At 43.2% G+C, this 22,409-nt stretch overlaps 8 protein-coding genes and 5 non-coding genes across 13 annotated transcripts; 7 read left to right on the forward strand and 6 right to left on the reverse strand.

Annotated features, from left to right (window-relative positions):
• Window positions 1-159: 159 nt before the first annotated feature.
• Window positions 160-350, reverse strand: LOC123036995. The gene has a single exon (XR_006417283.1). It is a non-coding gene; the product is annotated as a small nucleolar RNA U3 (small nucleolar RNA).
• A 297-nt stretch (window positions 351-647) lies between these two features.
• Window positions 648-729, reverse strand: Trnal-aag. Its single transcript has one exon. It is a non-coding gene; the product is annotated as a tRNA-Leu (tRNA).
• A 1,296-nt stretch (window positions 730-2,025) lies between these two features.
• Window positions 2,026-2,107, forward strand: Trnal-aag. Its single transcript has one exon. It is a non-coding gene; the product is annotated as a tRNA-Leu (tRNA).
• A 288-nt stretch (window positions 2,108-2,395) lies between these two features.
• On the forward strand, window positions 2,396-2,586 carry LOC123036996. Its single transcript, XR_006417284.1, has one exon. It is a non-coding gene; the product is annotated as a small nucleolar RNA U3 (small nucleolar RNA).
• Window positions 2,587-3,249: 663 nt separating this feature from the next.
• On the forward strand, window positions 3,250-3,440 carry LOC123036997. The gene has a single exon (XR_006417285.1). It is a non-coding gene; the product is annotated as a small nucleolar RNA U3 (small nucleolar RNA).
• A 2,954-nt stretch (window positions 3,441-6,394) lies between these two features.
• LOC108051199 lies at window positions 6,395-6,758 on the forward strand. Its single transcript, XM_017133209.2, has one exon. It carries the CDS (start codon window positions 6,436-6,438, stop codon window positions 6,628-6,630), a length of 195 nt encoding a protein of 64 aa, XP_016988698.1. The 5' UTR covers window positions 6,395-6,435; the 3' UTR covers window positions 6,631-6,758.
• Window positions 6,759-7,035: 277 nt separating this feature from the next.
• LOC108051198 lies at window positions 7,036-7,682 on the forward strand. Its single transcript, XM_017133208.1, has one exon. It carries the CDS (start codon window positions 7,196-7,198, stop codon window positions 7,445-7,447), a length of 252 nt encoding a protein of 83 aa, XP_016988697.1. The 5' UTR covers window positions 7,036-7,195; the 3' UTR covers window positions 7,448-7,682.
• A 1,135-nt stretch (window positions 7,683-8,817) lies between these two features.
• On the reverse strand, window positions 8,818-10,862 carry LOC108051292 (glutenin, high molecular weight subunit PW212). Its single transcript, XM_017133353.2, has 2 exons — window positions 10,688-10,862; window positions 8,818-10,299 (listed from the first exon to the last, which is right to left on the reverse strand). The coding sequence occupies exons 1-2, from the start codon at window positions 10,798-10,800 to the stop codon at window positions 8,916-8,918; spliced, it is 1,497 nt and encodes a 498-aa protein (XP_016988842.1). The 5' UTR covers window positions 10,801-10,862; the 3' UTR covers window positions 8,818-8,915.
• A 319-nt stretch (window positions 10,863-11,181) lies between these two features.
• Window positions 11,182-11,893, reverse strand: LOC108051195. Its single transcript, XM_017133205.2, has one exon. The coding sequence runs from the start codon at window positions 11,696-11,698 to the stop codon at window positions 11,237-11,239; it is 462 nt and encodes a 153-aa protein (XP_016988694.1). The 5' UTR covers window positions 11,699-11,893; the 3' UTR covers window positions 11,182-11,236.
• Window positions 11,894-12,091: 198 nt separating this feature from the next.
• On the reverse strand, window positions 12,092-12,901 carry LOC108051194. The gene has a single exon (XM_017133204.2). It carries the CDS (start codon window positions 12,821-12,823, stop codon window positions 12,224-12,226), a length of 600 nt encoding a protein of 199 aa, XP_016988693.1. The 5' UTR covers window positions 12,824-12,901; the 3' UTR covers window positions 12,092-12,223.
• Window positions 12,902-14,492: 1,591 nt separating this feature from the next.
• LOC123038155 lies at window positions 14,493-14,799 on the forward strand. The gene has a single exon (XM_044462046.1). It carries the CDS (start codon window positions 14,516-14,518, stop codon window positions 14,780-14,782), a length of 267 nt encoding a protein of 88 aa, XP_044317981.1. The 5' UTR covers window positions 14,493-14,515; the 3' UTR covers window positions 14,783-14,799.
• Window positions 14,800-16,617: 1,818 nt separating this feature from the next.
• On the reverse strand, window positions 16,618-20,419 carry LOC108051205 (chitin deacetylase 8). The gene is made up of 3 exons (XM_017133216.2): window positions 19,771-20,419; window positions 18,520-19,244; window positions 16,618-16,867 (listed from the first exon to the last, which is right to left on the reverse strand). The coding sequence occupies exons 1-3, from the start codon at window positions 20,002-20,004 to the stop codon at window positions 16,618-16,620; spliced, it is 1,209 nt and encodes a 402-aa protein (XP_016988705.1). The 5' UTR covers window positions 20,005-20,419.
• LOC108051179 lies at window positions 20,240-22,353 on the forward strand. The gene is made up of 3 exons (XM_017133169.1): window positions 20,240-20,263; window positions 20,603-20,794; window positions 21,697-22,353. Exons 1-3 carry the CDS (start codon window positions 20,240-20,242, stop codon window positions 22,207-22,209), a joined length of 729 nt encoding a protein of 242 aa, XP_016988658.1. The 3' UTR covers window positions 22,210-22,353.
• Window positions 22,354-22,409: the final 56 nt, after the last annotated feature.

Genomic DNA, 22,409 nt, shown 5'->3' on the forward strand with positions numbered 1-22,409 from the left:
TAACAAACAACTCAGTCACCAGAAAATTTGTTTATTTGTTAGCACCACCACAAAATCAACCTCAATACCGAAGATTCCATACTCCTTCAGCCTCAGGCAAATATAACAAAGCCTTTTCTTAATTCTAGTAATATTTAAATTTATTTGCATAAAAGGAGCACCACTCAGAATTCGCTCTATTCGTTTCTACCGAGCGATCATCGAAGTCCTGCATCCCGAAGGACGCTGGACAAATCCTCACGCTGCCGAATAGAACGATTCAACTCATCAACGCGGGTGCGCTTGGCTTTCAGCTAGTGTGAAAGTATGTGAAGACTGACTACAGAAATGATCCTGTGAAGTATAGTCTTAACTTTTCACTGCCCAACCTGTGGATCTTGGTGCGCTACAGGCCAGAACTGTTTGGGAATTATAACATTGTGCGAGAGGGAAAAAAAACAAACAAACGCGGGGCGATAAACGTGCGCTGTGTATATACTTCAACAGTATCAGTATTTGAGGGTGGAAATGGTTCTAAATTTTGTTGTTTCTTCAGTTTCTTGCTTGACAACTGTTGGCAGCAGCGTGCGAAAGAAAGATTATTTTAGTTTCTGGTTAACATAGATCAGAAAAACCCAAAAAAAACACAAATAATGAAAAAAAAAACTTGGCAGCGGTGGGATTCGAACCCACGCCTCCGAGGAGACTGGTGCCTTAAACCAGCGCCTTAGACCGCTCGGCCACGCTACCTTGCCAGAGCTCTTGTCAAATGCTCATGAACAGCTAACATCAGTATCTGTATCTTACATGAGTATCTGTATCTGCGTGTTCAACTATTTTTATGGACGCAACACCTTGTCTTTATTTTTCCACCCACACTGCGACGCATATAAATGCTCTCATTTGGAAAAGGGAAAATGTCAATCAAACGAATTCAATTTCTGGCGCAGGCCGTCTTCCTTTGCCGCTCCGCTGCATTAAAATGTTTATTATATGTATTTTGCAAGGCTGTCAGCGTTTTTGCCTGCCAGCGTCAGCTTAGAAATGCGTTTAAAATTCAAATGAAAATGCGAATTTATGCGTGACAGGCGGTGGTCGTGGTCTTCCCGTCTTCGCTCACACATGCAACCGCAGCAACAATTCCTGGGCTGACTGGCGTCCCATGGCTGCAGCCATAAACTGAAGCCGGCGGAGTTGGGCAGAAGACTCCGCAATGAAATTAGAAAATTGCAATAAAAATCTTTGCACGGGACGACGAGCAAAACAAAACAAAGTCTGCGGTTGCCATAAGGGTGCTACACAAGGCTGGAAAAGGGGTACTGGGGCAGCATTTGCGGTTTCATTAAAATGCCACCGAAAAAGGGAGCAAAAAGTCAGATGCCGTGTCAGCAGAGGGAATATTTTGCCACTCACACGTGGATTTATACAAATTTAAAGGCGAGCAGCATGGAAATAATTATAGAATTGTTCAATTTCCACGCCAGACAGCTGCTGGGAAAACACAAAAAATCACGTACAACCGAGCGGTCAGAGGAGAGTCACCTGGACCTGGACCCAGCCAGGTAAAAACGCTAATGGAGTTAATTGCGGCATTATCAAGAATGTTGGGCCGCACGCTGCTATGTCGGAATCAAATTAAATTTCAAACAATTGACAAATTGAAATGCCAGCGTCCAAAGCGGAACAATAGCCACATTCCGAGCGGTTTAGAAGAGGTTAGTCGGATGTCCACTTGATATGCCCGACGGGAAAGAGCTGTAAATGAAATGAATGACTCGACAAAATAGTTGTGTCAAGACCGCAAAGATGAGAAATTACTTGGAATAGTCAGAGTCAGTTGTGAGAGAAATATCTGTAGTTAAGAATTGCTGAAATACCAGAACGAAAAATGTCTAAAGGGTACATTTTCATAATAAATCTAATAACCAGCGAACACTTTTTTACAGCGCATTATTGGTTAAGTTGCAAAACGCAGATACAGATACTCATTTAAGATACAGATACTGATGGTAACTCTTCATGAGCATTTGACAAGAGCTCTGGCAAGGTAGCGTGGCCGAGCGGTCTAAGGCGCTGGTTTAAGGCACCAGTCTCCTCGGAGGCGTGGGTTCGAATCCCACCGCTGCCAAGTTTTTTTTTTATATTCACGTGTTTATTTCGGTTTTTGCTGATCTATGTTAACCAGAAACTAAAATAATCTTTCTTTCGCACGCTGCTGCCAACAGTTGTCAAGCAAGAAACAACAAAATTTAGAACCATTTCCACCCTCAAATACTGATACTGTTGAAGTATATACACAGCGCACGCTTATCGCCCCGCGTTTGTTTGTTTTTTTTCCCTCTCGCACAATGTTATAATTCCCAAACAGTTCTGGCCTGTAGCGCACCAAGATCCACAGGTTGGGCAGTGAAAAGTTAAGACTATACTTCACAGGATCATTTCTGTAGTCAGTCTTCACATACTTTCACACTAGCTGAAAGCCAAGCGCACCCGCGTTGATGAGTTGAATCGTTCTATTCGGCAGCGTGAGGATTTGTCCAGCGTCCTTCGGGATGCAGGACTTCGATGATCGCTCGGTAGAAACGAATAGAGCGAATTCTGAGTGGTGCTCCTTTTATGCAAATAAATTTAAATATTAGTAGAATTAAGAAAAGGTTATGTTTATATTTGCCTGAGGCGAAGGGATTATGTATCTTCGGTATTGAGGTTGATTTTGTTGTGGTGCTAACAAATAAACAAATTTTCTGGTGACTGAGTTGTTTGTTAAGTTTTTATATTGCAGAGTATTTTTTACATGTCCACTATCACTCAGCGTTCTTTTTATATATGCTTAGAAACCTTATTATTTTGTATTTCGTTTAAATATTATTAAGATCATTTGATTGCGTGAAATATTATTTTTATCCGTAGCAATTTGACAAATTTAAACTTGAATAGGTAGGATGCTAGGCCTTCCTGTAAACAGAGTTAAATGGGTTGCATTATTATGTTAATGCATGGAAGTGCATTGAAAAATAGAAAACTTAAAAAACCTATTTGCATTCACCAAATTGACAAACAAATATGGTAAAAGTCGAAATGGTTTTTCAAAGATAAACCGCACAAATAACGCTGTGGTGTCAATAGTTGTCAAGCAAAAAAAAACAAAATTAGAACCTATTTCCACCCCGCGTTTGATTAATGTTTTTATCACCTGGGCACAATGTTATAATTCCCAAACAGTTCTGGCCTGAACCGCACCAAGATCCACAGGTTGGGCAGTGAAAAGTTAAGACTATACTTCACAGGATCATTTCTGTAGTCAGTCTTCACATACTTTCACACTAGCTGAAAGCCAAGCGCACCCGCGTTGATGAGTTGAATCGTTCTATTCGGCAGCGTGAGGATTTGTCCAGCGTCCTTCGGGATGCAGGACTTCGATGATCGCTCGGTAGAAACGAATAGAGCGAATTCTGAGTGGTGCTCCCTTTTATGCAAATCAATTTCAACAGTTCTAGAATTATAACAAATCATTAGTAATCGTATTAACTCAGTGTTGGTGGATCCGTTTGCACCTGTTAAGGAACTAACGAAGTACTTATAGACTTATAATTTGGATGGATCCCAATTGTAAAGTAAATTCAGTCACAAATACGGATCCAAGTAAGATAGTCCAAATATTTAAGATTATTTAACATTAAAACCCTTTAAGGCAAGAAATTAAACTAATTTAGTGAGAAGTAAAGAAATAGATTTATTAAATTTTCTAAATGTCAAAGAATAACAGTTGCATACTTTGTTTTTTAAATCAAAATCTAATTGTGCTATTTTATTGGACATAAATAGGAACATTTAAATACCGCTGTAAATAAATATGCAAGCCAGTAAACCTTGCTGGTCCCCAGGCAGTAATATTGTTGTTTCCGACCGCTCAAACACTGTTGCTGCTGTTGTTCTGCGAAGCAATTAAAACAGCACTTGAGGGGCGACCCTTTTGCCGCTCCGCTCGTTGCCAGTTTCAAGTGTTTTTGTTGCACGTTGACAGTCCGTTAAAGGTGACACAGGAAGTTGGCAGCAGCACCCCCCACCGCCGAGAATTATAAAACATTTTAGTGGGAAGCAGATTTCCGCTTTTTTGTTGCTTCAAGTGCGCTTCGTGCTCAAGACTTGGCAGTGAGTGGTCGAAAAAACTGCAAATTTGTAATAAAATGTTCGCTAATGGGCGTGGGGCGGTGGAGCCTCTAATTACTTAACGCTGCATATGAATGGTCCTTGAGCGAGGGCGTGATTTTTGGCTTAATTCAGAGTTGCAACGATCTCAATTAGTGGATGATGACTACTTGGAAGTGCTTCGAGTGCCATGTCGTTGGCGAAATTTTCCACGTTCGTGTTTTGGCTGCCGAACAGCTCCAGTTCCTTGAGATGGCCACATATAGTACGCATACGTAAGTCCATAGAGCATAAATATTTGAGGAGCTCGTCTGCTGCACGCAACAACAATTAAGTGTTGCCTAGTTTTTGTCAACTGTCCCATTTGGTTCTGCTCTGGGCCCTCGTTTTTTGCCATTTCTGTGGCCAAACACGACACAACACGTAGTGAAAATTTATTTAAGCAATGCAAAGTAAATACAACTGCCAGTTTTGGGACAGTGCGTCCCATGATAGCGAATTTTTCCAGCATTAAGTCTTATTTTGTTTACCTCTTTCTTGTTCAATACGAGTCTATAGTCAGTAAAAACTTTAAATTTATTTTTGATGTTTTTTTTTTATACAAACATCTTTAAAAATAAAAGACTTTTAATTTAAACATTTTTATCGATAGTAGCTTTATTTTTTCTGATAGACTTTTGAAAGAATTTTGTGTTCGCTTGCCCAGAGTTTATCTTAAACAACATTTACAATTGTGATACACACTGTATCCCTTTCCGGTTTACTTACAATTGCCGTATTTTTTGAGTGCTTACATAAAAACACATTTGAAATGCGGTTAGAAGGAGGATGTGGATGGGAAATGGAAAATGGAGCTGAGGGAAAAAGAAAAGCAAGCACAGCAGTCGAGGTAGCGCCACCTAGGGGCCCGAATCGACATCATCCCTTGGCCAATCGAAGATGAAGATGATGATGATGATGATGGTGATGATGCTGATGGCAATGCGGCTGATGCCGTAATTGATGTCTTTGCGACATGCTTTCCCAAAGTGTTTACGTTGGGAATTACCCATGTGTGTCACTCGGTGTGTGTGTGTGTGCGGAGTGGGCGGTGGGCCACGCCCCCAGCTAGTTGACAGCCTGCCGTTTACGTGCACTTAATGAAATGTGCCCCAAAATGGAAGCACGTACCGGGCATCTATTTAATGAGCCCGGCAAGAGGTTCTCCTGGAGAAATTTTGAAGAGGGGTCTGCAAATGGGTGGGTGGAGTATTACTACTGTATGCAGTATTCGAGTGCGGCCTGGGTTCATGAAATTTTTAAATGTCGCAGCTTAAATTCAATTTAATTTGGCTGCAGAGGCTGCATTATTCAATGGCACTCACACGTAAGCGGCTCAAAGAGATCCCTCTAACACCCACTAAAACCTCAGACCAAAACCCCAACTCCAACCGCAGTTTAAAATTCATGTGAGCTTTCCTACAATTTTCCCCAAACAAAATGCGATTAAATGTGCGGAAAATGCTGAGCTCTTGTTCTCGCTTTTCTGTTGTTGTTGGATAAGCCACAATGGGTTAAGGCAACGTCTTGTTTGCACATGTGTCGCTAGGGGGCACCCCCAAGTCCCTTAACCCCTCACCGCCACTGCCGCTGCAAAAGTCGGAAAAGTCGGAATAGGAAACGGAAAAGGAGTTGTGGCACACACATGCCGAAGGTGCAAAAATGCGTTAAACATAACATGCTAATTCCTGGTGCCTGCAGCATCAATCTTTCACCCGGCCAGGTGAAATTTCCACACCCCACCCACCTTCTGGGTTCGTCCTGCGGCAGGACTCGTTGGCTATGTAATACGAGCGTTTTGTGTACCATTTGATGCCCAAGTTTTCCTCTATTTTCTGCCATTTGCCTTTGCGATATGCGAGGGTTTGTATTCCCTGCCAGAAGGTATTTTCATTTGGCGCAAAGTTATGGCTGGTAAAAAGACAAGGAAATTATAAGGTTTTAATATGTTTTGATATATAATTAAAAGAAAATAAATCTAAAATTAACTATAAAATATAATCCTAAAATAAGGGTATTTTAAACTCTATTTTCTTAAGTATACTTTTTCATACTTTGGAACAACAATCGGGCATCTGCGTGTTTGTCTGACTCTTTTTAAATAAATATAAAATTCGCTAAATATTAAATCGGAACTGATTCCATCGATCACACTACCCGCAGCCCTAGAAATACATTCTAAAGCTTTTCCGAGCTTTTTCGCTCTCTGATTTATTCACGTGCTATCAGTTGTTATTTGCGTTCCTCTGGCGTAGCTCAGTTTTTGGTATGGATAGTTCCAAAAACGGGTCTCGGGGAGCTGCCTTCAAGTACGGACCGGCTGTCCGGATCGGAATCGCCGTCCTGGTGCTGCACACCGTCGGCTGGTATGGATGGAAGGCGGTGAACCAGGGGGCGGAGTCCAAGGAGGCGGCAGCGAAGGCCAAACACGAACAACTGCGAGCGGCCTTTGCGGAAAAGTGACATAATGATGGCTATAACAGTGATAAATCAATAATTGCTAACAAGCCGCCAGAGACTGAGTGAATTAATATTAAGTAATTAATGCTAAAAAGCGGACAAATAGAATTACAACTTATAACAAAAAGAAATGTCTGTTTATTTGATTTGAAAAGTCGATTTTAAGCTTTTTTGTTTATGCCAAAGTTTTTTTTCTCACAATAATAGTTGATAATAAATAGATAAAAATTATGTTATTTTTAAATTAGAAGTACATAAAGTATAAACAAAACGATCGTGCTCGATTTTTTTTCAAAAATTTATCTTTGTGTATATGGTGCCAATCGTTGCTTAACCAATATTTACTGGCCAACTTAACAGACTTGGTCTATTGGCAAATACTCGTATCATAAAAACGATCAGAGAGAGTTGTTTCGGCTCTCCCAATCCCAATAAAAGCCCTCGAAGTAAAAGCTTTGGCAGTTGGGGCCAGAGAAATCGAATCGGCATCTGTATTCCAAGCTCGAGTCAGTAACGCAGTTCCCAAGCCCGCGTTTAGAAGTCGAGACAATTGGAGAAACCCATTAAGATGCTGTCAAGATTTGTGATGATCGTCGGCCTGCTGATGCTGAGTTGGCAGTGGGCGGCGACCATGCCCCCAGGGCAAATTGTTACGCCCATTAACCCGCAAGCGCCCAACTTTGTGAAGATCTCTCAACCCGAATTGCCGGGTCTGAACTCCTCGGATATTTTGGTCCAGAGCATCTTCAGTATCGATCCAAGCTGTCCCAATGGAGAGGTTGCATCGGGTCCACGTCACACGTGTCATCGCATGGCTTAGACGAATAACCTCTGCCCGGGAATTTCAGAGATTAAGTAATACCCGGTCAACAACACAACTCTAGAGTGCGATGGTAATTGACAAGAAAATGCCAGACGGAAACGTGCCAAAAGCTGTGTTTTGATCGATACTAAAATATAACAAATAGACGAACAAATAAACCATATAATTATATGTATAATACCCAAGCCGATGTTTCGGCCAAGTCAAATAAAACTAATCATTTTTGACTTCATATTGTTTTGTTCTTTAATATGTTTTTCATTTAAATTTCATTTTAACTTGGAGATACATTTATGGGAGTTAAGTAGTCCATCGGCTGATTCGCAGTTTTTAGGCTCTTTTCCGGCAGTGACTCGCAAACAATTCGAGGCCAGTCGGGCATTTCTTTAAACTTTCGAACAGTAATAGTATTGTCGCCAAGGTGAAAAGATACACAAACTCTTTCCAGTTTAAACCCATTTACTAGGCGATGCACTTTCCGCGACTACCGATCCAAAACTAATGTTTACCGAGGACCTTAACCCACTTTTCGTTTATTTCGGGAAGTGCCCTTGTTATCTGCCTTCATATCAATTTAATTGATACATTTGACAGGCAATGATGGGTCCCTTAATTGGATTAGACAATGTAATTTATTAGATCCCCTATGCTATGTAAAGCATTTCAATCTCATAGAGATAAGGTAAAAAAAGTATATGCTCCTCAATATGTACCTCAGATCATGATAGATCTTGGCAATAAAGATAACACTATATTTTAATAATATTATATATTTATTTTCTGGCGATGCTTTTATAAGATTTAAAGTTACAAATTCAAATCTATCTAGCGGGTCTTCGGCAGCGACCGGCATGGATCTCAAAACCAGGTTGACACGTTGTTATTAAGAAAGGTATCACTGCAATAAGCAGAAGAATTAAGTTATTCTTAATGAGTTCCATTTTTAACGTCCGGTTCCGTCGACACTTGAATGCTGAGTAAATAAGTGTTTCTTCCGATTTTTCCATTAATTTTTCAGATTGATTCGTTGCATGTCTGAATATATTATAGCCAAGTAAGAAAGGTGATGACACTGTAAAAAAAAAACTAGAGAAGTCCAGACTTCCCTACATTGATAAGCAGTTTAGTAGATTGTCATTAATAAATTACATTTGTACTGGTAAATACAAATTGCGATGTTAAACATGGAACACTAAATCGGATGACGCATTTTTGTTGCTAAAGCGCACTCATACTTTTCTCACTCACTTTTTTCCCAAAGAACATTCTTAGGTAATCTCAGGGAAAATTGTACTTCCTATCTTGCATAAACAAGCTTATCAGTTAAATAAAGATCACTGCGCTGCCCCCAAAAAAAAACCCAGTTGTACTGATATCAAGGAATCGCAGATTTATTGACACAACGAAATTTGTTAATGGGTATGTATACAATGATTTCGGGACACGAATTTTCCGCGGGTATTTCCTAGACTTCCTTTCGGCATCGTCCTGCCATGAGTTTGGTGCCGTCCGAGCACTTGGGATCGGTGACTAGTAGAGTGCGCGTGTTGACCGATTCCGGGTTCACTTCCTCCGCCTCCGATTTCGGATTTCTGTGGGACTCAGAAACGGGGCTCAATTTGGGCGACAGAAACTCCTGAGTGTTGAAGAGGTCGTTGAGGTTATTTTGTATATTGTCAGCAGATGAGTCCTGGCTGGGAGTGGACTGTTGCTGTCCAGGAATCGGTTGGATGGTATTCCCCACGCCAGTGCCTCCGGTTGCGGAGTCCTGACCAGGTCGTGGCTGCAGAGTCTTGGGAGACTGGAAATTGTACTCGGAGAAGTCTTCGTCTTGGCTGCCGGGTCGAGGTTGGATCGTGTTCCCAGAGCCTCCGGGCTTCTGTCCCTGATTTTGGCCTGGCTGCTGGAATCCACCTGTGCTTCCACTTGGCTGCTGGAATCCACCTGAATTTCCTCCTGGCTGCTGGAATCCTCCTGTGCCTTGTCCAGGTCTGGGCTGAAGTGTATTCTCACCACCACCTGGCTGTTGGAATCCGCCAGAATTTCCACCTGGCTGTTGGAATCCTCCTTGGTCTTGGAATCCACCAGAGTTTTGGCCAGGTCGAGGCTGAAAAGTATTTCCACCGCTACCTGGTTGGTGGAATCCACCTGGATTTTGCCCTGGCTGTTGGAATCCACCTTGGTTTTGTCCTGGCTGTTGGAACCCTCCTTGGTTTTGGTCATGATTTGGGAATCCACCTGGGTTTCGGCCTGGCTGTTGGAATCCACCTGAGTTTTGCCCAGGTCGAGGCTGATGGGTATTTTCACCGCCACCTGGTTGGCGGAATCCACCTGGGTTTTGGCCCGGCTGTTGGAATCCACCTGGCTGCTGGGATCCACCAACAGAATAGGTGGGTAGCTCCTCATTGCTGTCTAGATCCTGGGAAGAGGGCACATTTCCACCGGGTCGCTGAAATCCTACTCCTGGTTGTCGGAATCCGGGCTGTCCCCTGTTGAAATCTCCACCTGAGTGCTTGACACCCGGTTGTTCCCTGCTAAAATCTCCTCCAGGTTGTGGGAAGTGTTGACCCCCGAAATGACCGCCAGGCTGTTGTCCACCAGACGGTACATTATAGGGATTAACTGATGGAGGGCCATCAGATGGGGGCGGTGGGAAGCGACCAAAGGAGGGTCCTGGTCCATCTCTTGGACCAAAGCCTGGACCATATCCTGGACCAAGAGGTGGTCCAAATCCTGGACCAGGTCCATATCCTGGTCCTGGTCCAAATCCTGGACCATATCCTGGACCATATCCTGGACCATATCCTGGACCATGACCGTGTCTAAATCCATGACGATGATGATGATGCCTAAAACAATAGGAAAATAAATTAAAATATATACAACAAAACGCAATTTATGCAAATAGAATACATTTATGTATTATATGTTCATATATGTTAAGCAAAACCTAGACTATAAAGTAAAGAGAGGAAGATAATGAGATACAACTTCACTTGTAGATTATGTATTTCTGACTACCGAGAGCTTTAGCTCATTGAGCTCACTTTATTTGCTTTAATTCAAGAAGTACAGCTTATGTATGTTTTCCAAGACCTGTTATGAAAACAACTGCTAAGAACTTTTCAACCTAAGCTGTCTACTAAACATTAAGTTCTTTGTTATTCAATCGATTCTCCAATCTAAAACCAATTCCAGTGGGCTTTTCTCCCAACAAAAATAGAGTAGTATACTCACCGTCCACCGTTTTCCACATAATAAGGATTCTGGGGCCGGGCCGCAGTCCATTGTCCACCGATCAGAAAGATCAGTGCCAGAGCCAACCCCAGAGATAAGAGTTGGGAAGACATTTCTAAATGCGGAGTGCACCCTCCGACTGCTTTGAATATTCGAAAGAGACTGATCTCTTCCACCGACTCAGAAGATGATCTAGCCGAAGTGAGTGTTTATTTTGAGCCGCCGATAAGCCAGGTTCGTGACTTCAGATAAGGCATCAGTACTCAGAGTCGAGGAGACGTGAATAACAGTCGCAGCTGAATGCACCGGGAAGTTGTTGGATTGTTTGATTGTTTGACTGACTCACTGCGCCAATACTTTGTTTTACACCGAGCTAAGTTTGCCCAGAAAGTTTCTCCCACTGATGTGAAATTAGTTTTCTAAGGGGATTTTTCGGTGGGCCACCAAATGGTTTTGAGTAATCACCGAAACACACATTGGCCATCAATCACAGCTTGGGTTCTATCAAATATCACTTTATTGACTAACATCTATCTTACAGACTAGCGATTAAGCCGGCTTTCGACAGCGATTGGCTCGCAGCTCGAAGCCCTCTTTGCACTTGGGAGTCGTCTCGAACAATATCCGATTGTCTATGATGGGTTTCTGGGTGGTGGTTCCATTGACCAGTTCCTCCGATCCCGCGGAGATCGGTTCTGTGCTGTTCGTGGTCTCCAGCAGGGTGGTTATCGTGGTCGCGGGTTCCTCCGTGGTCGTGGTCGTTGTGGTGGAGTTCATCTTGGGGTAGATGAATTTCGAGGGGCTTCCATCCTCATCGTCGTCCTTGGGGAACACTATGCGATCATCGATGCAGGGCCGAGTTCTGGCCGCGATGAGGAGGAAACTCAGGGGCAGGAGACACAGCACCAATGGGTTAATTCGAACCGACATTTTTTGGGGGAGATGCGCGTTTGTTTGCTTTGAAGAGGCTTCGCCGACTGAACGTGGAGACGACTTGCTGGCGATCATCATCTTTCCATTCACATTCCCATTCCCAGCAAAACCAGATAAAAGATCGCAGTGGGTTTTATGGGAAAAAGCGAGTGGGAGAGCCACACACCAGCGCTGCCATAAAAACAAAACGTAAACAAAGCTGAAGAGCAGCAATGAGCTTTTCAGATATATCTGTACTAGTCTACACTGACAGAAATTTAATGATAAAAAAAACAAAAACAAATAAGAAATTATATTTCATTTAGTTTATAATCATGTTATGTAGATCAATGGCAAATTACTATATTAAAACAGTTCCTTTAGAAGTAAAATTTGATTTTACAAACACTTTAAATATATATTTTTGTTTGGTTTAACATTATAATGCTAACAATCACCAAACATCGGGAAATATAAGAGATGGAACATACATATTTTTATATAAATTCCATGAAGGAACAATCGACAGGTTTATTTGACAATTTACATTGACTTTTGAGAAAATCAATTAATTATGTGGGCTTATAAGTGCCATAAGATCTTTATTGATATTTCCACACGCTGCTAGGCAATCTTGCGGCAGTGGTCATTACTCAATGTGGTTCCTTCGGGACAAATGCGAAGGGTTTCCAGGGTAATTCTGGGTCCGATCACCACACTTCCTGGCTTGGATGCAATGGTGGCTTCAGTTTGGTGCCACGGAGCAGGCTTCTCCTCTTCCGACTCTTTGCCGAATGTTATCATCTTTGATTCGCTGGATTGATGGGTTCCATTCATTGGAGTGGTTGGAGTATCTTTCACGTTGATCTCCTGCTTTGAGGAACTACTGTTGGGTTCGGTCACATTTCTGGTTTCGACAGGAGTATTTCCTGGTTTCTCTGACTCGTTTTCGCTATCCGTGGTTCTGGGCGTGCCCTTCTTGATTTCCTTGGGCATCAAGACGCCATCACTCGGTGTGTTAATCAGCGCCATTATCCGAGCGATTTCTTCGAGTCTGGACCGCGTTTGGATGGTGGTGTCATTGGGCTTGGACTCATTGGGCTTGGAGGGAAACACAAACAGATCGCTGGACACTCGAGCCGCATAACTGCGATCCAATGCCAGGCACAGCCAGACAAACAAAAACAGCAGCTTCGGCCAGGAAAGCCGCCGCGTAATTGGCATCGTAAAGTCGGCTTTGTTCACCTGCAATCGAAGCCCAAGTAAACACGTTCACACTCGCCAATATCGCACTCGAGACTGAGTCGCTCGGTCTCAGTTTCCGGCTCAGTTCCAGTCTCAGTTTCTGATTCAGCTGCAGATTCAGATTCGGATCCACTGGGAGAGACAGAAGTCGGGGTCCGAGAGGCGATAGCTGGCTAGTTCTACAACCCGCTGGCAGCGCATACTTGAGAATGTTTGCTCGATGATAAGGCCTACATGGGGGAAAAGTGGCAGCCTCTTACATAATTAACTGAATAATCAGCGAATCGGTCGCAGACCAATGCAGTCGCCAGTGCGAATAATGAAAATCTGATACCTTGCAGCTACACTTTGTATGAATACACATCGAAAGTTTACCTGCAACAAGTGTAAACAAATTATGAAAACATTATTTTGAAAGGAAAATGATTTCTTTTTGTGCCAAGTGCAAGCCCAAATTAAAATAAGCTATTGCTTATAATATATAAAGCAACCAATAAAAGGTTATCCAAATATATAATATGTAATCATCCCAACATTCACTCATAAAGATCTAGTTTTGATCAGAAATGTCGTTCACCTTTACAGATATATGTTTTTCAGAAAGTGCAAATCAGTAGCAGTATTGTCAATAAAACGTTGTTAAAAAACATATAAAAAGTCTCTCCTAAATTTACTGCCAGTTGTGATTGGCTGTAGTCATTAGAAAATGTCTGCAGTCAGAAGCGCTTCCTGGGGATCGATGTAAAAGCCATATCTCATCCCCTAAGTGACTTTTTGCGAAGTAACCTGACCCCGAGCCGTAACCTGCCTAATAAATGTCAGCAATTTGAGCAAATAATTTTGACAATTCTATTGTCAACCACCGCAAGCCACATAGGGCCCTCAATATGCTCCCTTTTTTTAGCCCGCCGACCCACATCATCATCATCAGAGTGCCTGGGTGGTGGGCATAATTTTCGCGAAGTGAAAAGAAAAGCAAACAAAAATTGAAACATAAAAATGTCATTTGGCTGTGTGAGGTATGCGTGTGGGGCGACCCGGGGTTAAATACTGGAAACGGGAGACCTTTTTTTCGCTGTGTACCACATAAAAGCACATTAAAATAATGCCTGTTTGGGTCACAGACAGCTGAGGCAGAACCAGAGACTCGTAGAGTCATTTATTTATGACTGCCACCTTCCCTGCCATGCGAATTTTATGCTAAACAGGGAGGAGGCCTCTAATTGGGGGGTGGAATGGAGTGTCCTGGCAAAAGGACAATGGCATTGCGTTCGCTGTTAATCAGTGCAAGTTTCGGAAAGTAATCAGCAAATATTTGCCCACTTTTTGTTGCTGTTTTCTCAAGCATTTTCCCAAGCATTTTCTTCATTTTCATAAAAGCGAGGTTTCTTGTCTGCCGCATTGTTTGCTTGTTGTCTATGTATTTCCCTCTGAAATGCAAATGGAAATCTATCAAAGCAGATCTGATTTGCTGGCAACCTTCGAACGAAGCGATTTCATCATTATCATCATCATTTCGAGTTGAAGAGCCCTTGTATCAACTTGCCTTATATGTCATTAGCTACTTTCACAATTGTCTTGACCATCGAGTCGTAATGGTCAACTGAAAACCGTGATTTTGATTCAGTTCAATTTAACTATTCCCCGACAGCGAATCATTGGCGTGAAATCATGGCATCTCGGTGTGGCTTTCTCTGCCTTTTCTGCATCCTGGTCATCAACAATCTGCTCCTGGCAACTTTGGCCATCGACAGCGAAATCGTGGAGGCCGAAACCGGTGGACTCAATGCAACTGACCCCAATGAAGCCATGCAAATAAGTTTGGAGGAGGTGTGGAACCCCAACGAAACGGTGCAGGTGCAGCCCTACAACATCCTGGAGGCCAACTGCCCCCAGGGGTATGTCCTGGCTAACAAACATTGTCATAGGCGAGCCTAGAAATTGGGAATAAATTGAATGGAAAACTAGCTGGAAATAATGGAAGTTGTAATTCTGGGGTCGAGGGCTATGAAAAAGTCCCATACTTAATGGACACAAGGGTTTGTTAATTAAGTTTTAAGGAAGTTTTTTCTACATTAATAAGGCATAGAAAGATTTGTTAAATACTTAAATCTTATTCTACTCGAAATAAATTTTACAATCACTTTTTATTCAAGGATAGACCTTTTAATGTTCTCATATTTCAAATTATATATTTAAGGTGTGAATGTCAATCGATTGGAAATTTTATAAGGAATTCAACGAGGTTTGATATTCCAAAATTTGACCATTATTTTCCAGGGTTTTGATCAAAAAATTCGAAATTCGAGTTTAATTTTTCAAAATGTTGGACCCAAATTATAAATTATTAATGGCTTTTTTGTCATAACTTCAACAAAATAATACGCACAGCCAAAAGAATGACTGTTTTGTGCAGCTAAAGACCAAAACTATTCATTTATGTTCGATTTAGACAAATTTATTTTTTCACCGATTTTCGTGTTTTTTATAAGAGGTTACATTGTCATTTTTTGCGAATAATCGGCCAAAATAAATTTTTTTTAGCTGTGAATGCCATTCGATTTGAAATTTTATAACGAATTCAACGAGGTATGACATTCCAACATTTGACCATTATTTCCATGGGTTTTTATCAAAAAACCGAAATAAAAGTTGATTTTTCCGTATCTCCGAATTTCGTCAATTTTGGGGGTTTTCATCAAAAAGCCGTAACTCAAGTTGATTTTATCCGCACTATTTTGCACAGCTGGCGACCAAAGCTAAAGATCCTTTTACAAAAATTAAACTAAAACTCTTTAAGTCGATTTAAGCTGTGAATATTTTCGGGAACAATATCCCACTTAACTTGACCACAGATAAATATGGCAGCTTGGGGTTTTGTAAAGTGCCTCCCAAGTCATCGAACCCCCCTTCCAGGATCTTCCTATTCAAAGGGAGCAGCTCCGCAGTCCAATCCCCGACCGTTTCAACACATTTGAGTCGGGGTGGGAGAGATGACCTCCTTGTGGCTCCACCCGCTCCTTGGTCAACTATCAACCAATATGTTGTGGTCGTCGCCATGTTCAACCTGGCCATCCCCATCCCCATCCCCCTTCTGGAACAACGCTTCCCCGGGGACGAGGTGGCTCGGCTGACCGCATACATAATTTGCGACAGCAACCGCAAATGCGGCCGGACAGGATACCCACTCCGGCGGATCCTCGTCCTCAGCCTCAGAATCTGACTGATATGCAACCCGGGGGCTGTCATTAGTTAGAGGTCCATTAACAAAAATGCAACCGAATTCTGGCCAGACGGTCGAACGTCATTTACAGGTAGCAGCTGCATTGACAGGACCCCAAAACAGGACTCCATGTGGGTCCATTTTTGGGCACGGAAGTTGGCGCATTAATTCACGAAGAGGCCATGAAATATGACTACACTCGGGGCTCTGCTCCGCTGAATGAGTTAATTAAGCGTCTCACGGCCAGAAACATAATTTGAGCTCATTTATCAGCGATGTCGGTGGTGTGGCATGCAAATTTGGCTTAGAGATGGGAAATGTCAACTGCTTCCTGTCCGAAAAACATGGCAGCTTCATTATGCAGCACACAAAGGGAAAAACCTATCAACTTTATCGGATCAAATTGCATATGAAGTTGGGGTTACTTTTAGATCAGAAATGTAAATAAGTAAATGAAATAATAATCATTTTGGAAATCCAAAATATTTCTAATTAAAAACTCCCCGAATTGTTTTCTGTGTACACTCTTTATTGGCGTTTGGCTGGCGGCCTACAGCTGCTGTCCTAGAGGATTGTCCAGCCAGGGATAGACGGCCGGGCACTTGTCGCACACGGTCATGTAGCGCTCCTCGCCGGTGGACATCTTCTGGACTCGGCACTGGACCGCCCGGCACTCCGCCTCCGGCAGCTCGGGACAGTCCTTGAACGGGGCGCCCAGGACGGGCCGCTTCACGTACTCCAGCATCCGCGAAATGCCGGTGAAGTACACATCCGAGTAGGTGTTCAGGTGGTTGATGAATCTGCGGTGACGGAAAGAGAAGGGGGAAATGGTAAAGGGACATAGCAATTTAAACTTTATAACAAGAAAGGAAAGCTAACTTCGGGCGGAGCCGAAGTTGATATACCCTTGCAGAATACTCTGTAAATTATATTCTCCAAAAATATTCATATGATGCATTCTTAATACTCATAAAAAATCCGAACTTCCTAACTTTAACAACAACAAAGTTATGGCATTTCCAATCGTTCAGTTATATGGCAGCTATAGGATATAGTCGGCCGATCCTTATGAAATTTGATAGGTCGGATTGATTGGCCAAAAATAAAATCCATAGAAAATCCCAACTTCCTAACTTAACAAACACCAAAGTTATGGCATTTCCGATCATTCAGTTATATGGCAGCTATAGGATATAGTCGGCCGATCCTTATGAAATTTGGTGGGTCGGATTGATTGGCCAAATATAAAACCCATAGAAAATCCCAACTTTCTAACTTTACAAACACCAAAGTTATGGCATTTCCGATCAATCAGTTATATGGCAGCTATAGGATATAGTCGGCCGATCCTTATGAAATTTGGTAGGTTGGATTGATTGGCCAAATATAAAACCCATAGAAAATCCCAACTTCCTAACTTTACAAACACGAAAGTTATGGCATTTCCGATCAATCAGTTATATGGCAGCTATAGGATATAGTCGGCCGATCCCGGCCGTTCCGACTTATATACTGCGTGCAAAGGAAAGAAGGGTGTGTGCAAAGTTTCAATCCGATAGCTTTAAAACTGAGAGACTAGTTTGCGTAGAAACAGACAGACGGACAGACGGACAGACGGACATGGCTATATCAACTCAGGAGGTGATCCTGATCAAGAATATATATACTTTATAGGGTCGGAGATGTCTCCTTCACTGCGTTGCACACTTTTGACCAAAATTATAATACCCTCTGCAAGGGTATAAGAACCTATATTAAAAGTATTAAAGTATTCTTTAAGTCTAATCTAATATTGTGATACACAAACAACCAGGGATTTGAAAATTTATACCTTTGGCTCTGAAATATAAGGAAAGGTTTCCAAATCATACCATAACATATTTATAGACACCCTTACATTTTTGTTTCTTAGAGGTATAAACAATATACACATTACCTCAAAACTCAGCTTAAAGGAACAAATATTCGAAGTATTTTGTAAGTCTTATCTAATATTATGATCCATAAACCACCAGTGATTATAAATTATATACCGGAAACGTTTGGGTCTTATCTATTTGCAAAAACTAACTTTCAAGTTTGAAATAGAAGGAGAGATTTCCAAATCATACAAGATTTATAGACACCCATAAAAAATATACATATTACATTTAAAACTCAACTCAAAGGGGAAATATAAGAGGGATTTATCTGAGGGACTGCTGAGATAAGAATGATTTGGAAACATATATTAAAAGTATTTAAGAATTTTGTAAGTCTTATCTAATATGATATATAAACCACCAGTGATATTAAACGTTTGGCTCTTATCCATTTGTATAAACTAACTTTCAAGTTTGAAAAAGAATGAATTGTTTCCAAATCATACAAGATCTATAGACACCCCTTAATGTTTGTTTTTTAAGTGGAATAAGCATTATACAATTTACACTTAAAACCCAACCTTACTCACTTTTTAAAGGCGCCAAAGTAGCTGCGACCCCGTGAGAACCAGGCGGCATGCAGGTACATTCCGAAGGGAGCCCGGCTGCCCTGGTAGTGCCTGTTGAAGTTCTCCAGCATCCAGTCGAAGAGCTCGTCCACGTCGTCCTCCGGCGGATACACGCACGCATCGATCATGGAGCAGCTGTAGCCCTCGGTGTCGGTCCACGTGACCATGGGATTGACCCAGAGGCCGGGGATCGAGGCCTCCGGACAGGGGCCGATCTGGCAGTCCTGCTTGGACTTGAAGTCCAGGGTGTAGGGCCACATGGCCGGGTCCTTGAACTGCTGCGTCGGCCAGGAGCTGTCGTAGCTCAGGCCCAGGCGACGGGCTGCCTCGAAGGTGTTGTTGCCGGAGATCTGGAGGAAGGGCAGTCGCATTCCCTGGACCCTTTTGGGGTCCACCTTGGCGAAGGTCTCCAGCATCTTCAGCTGGGCCCCGAACTCCCGCTCCACGGTGGCCACGTCCGCCGACCGCCAGTAGTCCGTGCCGTCGCCATGGGTCACCGAGTGCAGGGCGATCTCGTGGCCCGCCCGGTAGAGGGCGTTCACTCTCACGTAGTCCGTGTATTCGTGCGAGAGGAAGAAGGTGCCCGCGGCATCACAGCCATCCGGATTGGTCAGTCCCTCGAAGAGCAGCTCGTACTGGGCGTAGTTCACTGCGTTCACTGCATCATCGAAGGTTATGGTCACGAACTAGGGTGCAGAAGTAGTGGGATGTATATTCAAATAGAGGGGATTATGAAATAATAGTTTATGATACTTTTATAGGTATTTGTTTGTCTGATTTGAAAATTATTTTCAATTAAATTACATATGTAGCTACTCTAAAATGAGAAAAATATGGAACACAGAATAACTAAGATACAAGTCATGTAAGGAAATGTGGCCGTTAAGACTTTCTGGTATTTTTTAAAAAGTGTTAATTGCTTAGAATATTATTTTAATAAGTGTAATATTCTTGCATTGAAATATTTTACTTTACATATGTGGATAACGTTACGTCTACCCTTATCTAATTTAGAATATTATTTTAATAAGTGTAACATTCTTGCATTGAAATATTTTCCTTAACATATGTGGATAACGTTACGTCTACCCTTATCTAATTTGTTGTTTGCAAAGGTTACAATCGTTTTCTTACAGTCCTAAGAAAACGGTTTACGATAAGAATCCTGAAAATTTAAGTACTCAAAAGATACAAAAATTGTGCTCTTCTGACCTGTGGAATCTCGTTTTCCTTTCCCTGGAACTTGGATCTGGGGAGAACTGCATCGGAGCAGCGACAGTCGGGCAGCTTGCAGTTTTCCGGCTTGCAGGATTCGGCGAGAGGCAGGATCGCCTCCTTCTGCTTGTTCTTCTTGGACTTGGACTTGGTCTTGGACTTGGACTTGGCTTCGCCGCCGAGGACGAGGGCCAAAAGGAGACCCACTACGAGCAGGGTAGAGTACTTCATGCCGGGCTAGCAACCTGTATGCCCAGCCAGCGATGCTCCGTGGGCCTCTTATAACCTTTGGCCGAGGTGATATCTTATCAGTCGGAAGGGGCTCTAAACTAAAAATATGATTTGCTTGTTCGACACTGGGTGTGTCTCGGATGGGTGGGGTTCCCTGGAGTGACCTTGTTCCATCCGCAGAGCACTCCAGTCACCTCCGACCAACCGAAAACAGACAGAACTTTCAATTATAGACATGCCAACGATCGGAGTGGCCAAAGTTTGGCTCATTAGCATAACCAAGGAACTTAGCAGCTGAGATTTGCCGACTTGAAGTGGAAAACTTTTCACACTTGCCGGAGGAGAGATCGCAATCGATGGCCGCAGACTGCAGCCCAAATTATGGAAGACCCTCCTCCCCAGAAATGCACTTCAAATCGTAAACAAGTGCTTCAGAAAGTTTCCACAACAGCGACAGGAAGCTCAGCACTCAAAAACAAAGCACAACCCCCCTCCTTCTCGTACTCCCTATCACAGTTGGCAGAGGGGGGGTTGATGTCTTCAAATCCCAGTCGGCTGAGGCAAAAAGTCAATACAAGATTGAGGAAAAATCTGCAAGTATCCCGGAGGGCAGGAGGAGTCCAAAGACTTCCGCGCCCTGGTTGTTCGGGGTGCCCGCCCCGAATGCGATTTGGTCACGTTCCGGGGCGTTGCCTTCTCGGCGGAGGAGCCGCAAACGTGGCCGGAACGAACCAGCGAGCCAGCCAACCGCCAGCCAGCCGAGAGGCGCCTCGGAAAAGCGGGCGGAAAAGTGGGTGGAAAAGCCCGACGCACTCGGCTCCGTTGTAGGGGCAATGCAACATGTTTGAGTGAGTTCGATGAAAGGGTTCTGCCTCGTTTTGTGGCACATCCATCCTGCGCCTTCGGGTCTAATGAAGATTGAGGCTGCTAGCTGCTGGCTGCTTTATTGAAACCTGATTGACAGCGAGGTGAACATCGCTCCTCGTTCATCATCTCTCATTAGGAACGGCACTATGCGAAGGCGTTGGGGCGTGAAATCAAAGGGAAATCCAAGCCCCACCCCAACGGCACATGTGGCCTAATCAAACCAGCTCACGTGACTGAAACTGCTCTAAAATGCAAATTTCTCAGGGCTAATAAAAATGTTACTCATATGCGTGGAAGATTTCCCAAGTGCCAAAGGCGACCAAATACCAAAGGGAAAATCCGCACGCACGTCTGCAGCTGAAAACTATTAAGGGGTGGTGCTTTTTCCTCGAAGAAAGGGGAGGGGTGCCGCCTTCTGTTTGCCAATTTTCGCGATAATCACACAACTAATTTGCATAGCACTGAGACCAGCAAATCTAGGCTAATCAAATCAGCCAAACGAACAAACTCAATTTGCGGCGAGGGCATTAATGCGAGCATATTCATGGTACAAGTATAGACTGGTTTTATTTGTGATGCCCTACTTAAGAAGGGTAGTTAAACTATGGGATTGTTTTTAATATTAGCCAGAGAGTTTTTGACGAAAGAGCATTAAGGTTTCACTAGGGGTTGTTCTAAATCTTCCACCACCCTCCAGAGATCTTCAATCTTATGATAGCCTTCCATCTGTTATTGCTTTGATGGGACTATGCAAATCTCGGCTTAGGACATACTCTGCTGACATGGCCTGGCATTACATTTCAAATAATTTCGGTGTGGCAAAAGGGAATCCAGGGACGGCAGGAAATAGGCAAAATTCAAAATTACCCAAGGATGACGCACAGTGAGAAAGGAGGAGGAGGAAAAGTTGCGAAGCGGGATTCGCAAAATGATTGGGATGCTGTAAGGTCGGCGCGGTTTTTCTCGGATTTGCAGGAAAATGAGGTGCGAACGATGCACTATTTGGGCCTGGCTTACCTGGTTTTGGCCCGTCGCCCAAGATTGCAACTGAAGGTGCCGCTGGCCACTCAGAACTACGAGGATGGAGCGAATGTGGGAGCCGGGGAGCGAGGAGGCTTTGCCCTCCAGTTGCTGTTCACCTGCCCCTCGAGCTACCCGCTCCAGGTGCCGCAGGTGGAGATCGTCGAGAAGCGCAACATCAGCGAGACCCTGGAGCAGGCCCTCCACGAGGAGATAGCCCAGACCTTGGAGCAGCACCTGGGCATCCAGATGATGGTGCCCGTGGTCACCCGGCTGCAGATGCTGATGAACACCGAGATGAGGAGGCAGGCGACCTGAGAATGAAGTGGATGCCATCACTATATCCTTTTGTTTGTGCCTTAGCTTGGGCTCATCTTTTTCTCGCCCTGTTTCGTTCATGAAAACATATTGATACTCCTTTCTAGGCAGGAAAAAGTAAATGAACCCTCAAATTATGTCTTACCATGTTTATATTTGCTTCAAAAGGAGCACACTCAATAAGCTCGAATATTTCTTAT

This window comes from Drosophila rhopaloa, unplaced genomic scaffold, assembly GCF_018152115.1.
Source record: "Drosophila rhopaloa isolate 14029-0021.01 unplaced genomic scaffold, ASM1815211v1 contig_115, whole genome shotgun sequence".
In the NCBI taxonomy this organism is placed as follows: Eukaryota; Metazoa; Arthropoda; class Insecta; order Diptera; family Drosophilidae; genus Drosophila; species Drosophila rhopaloa.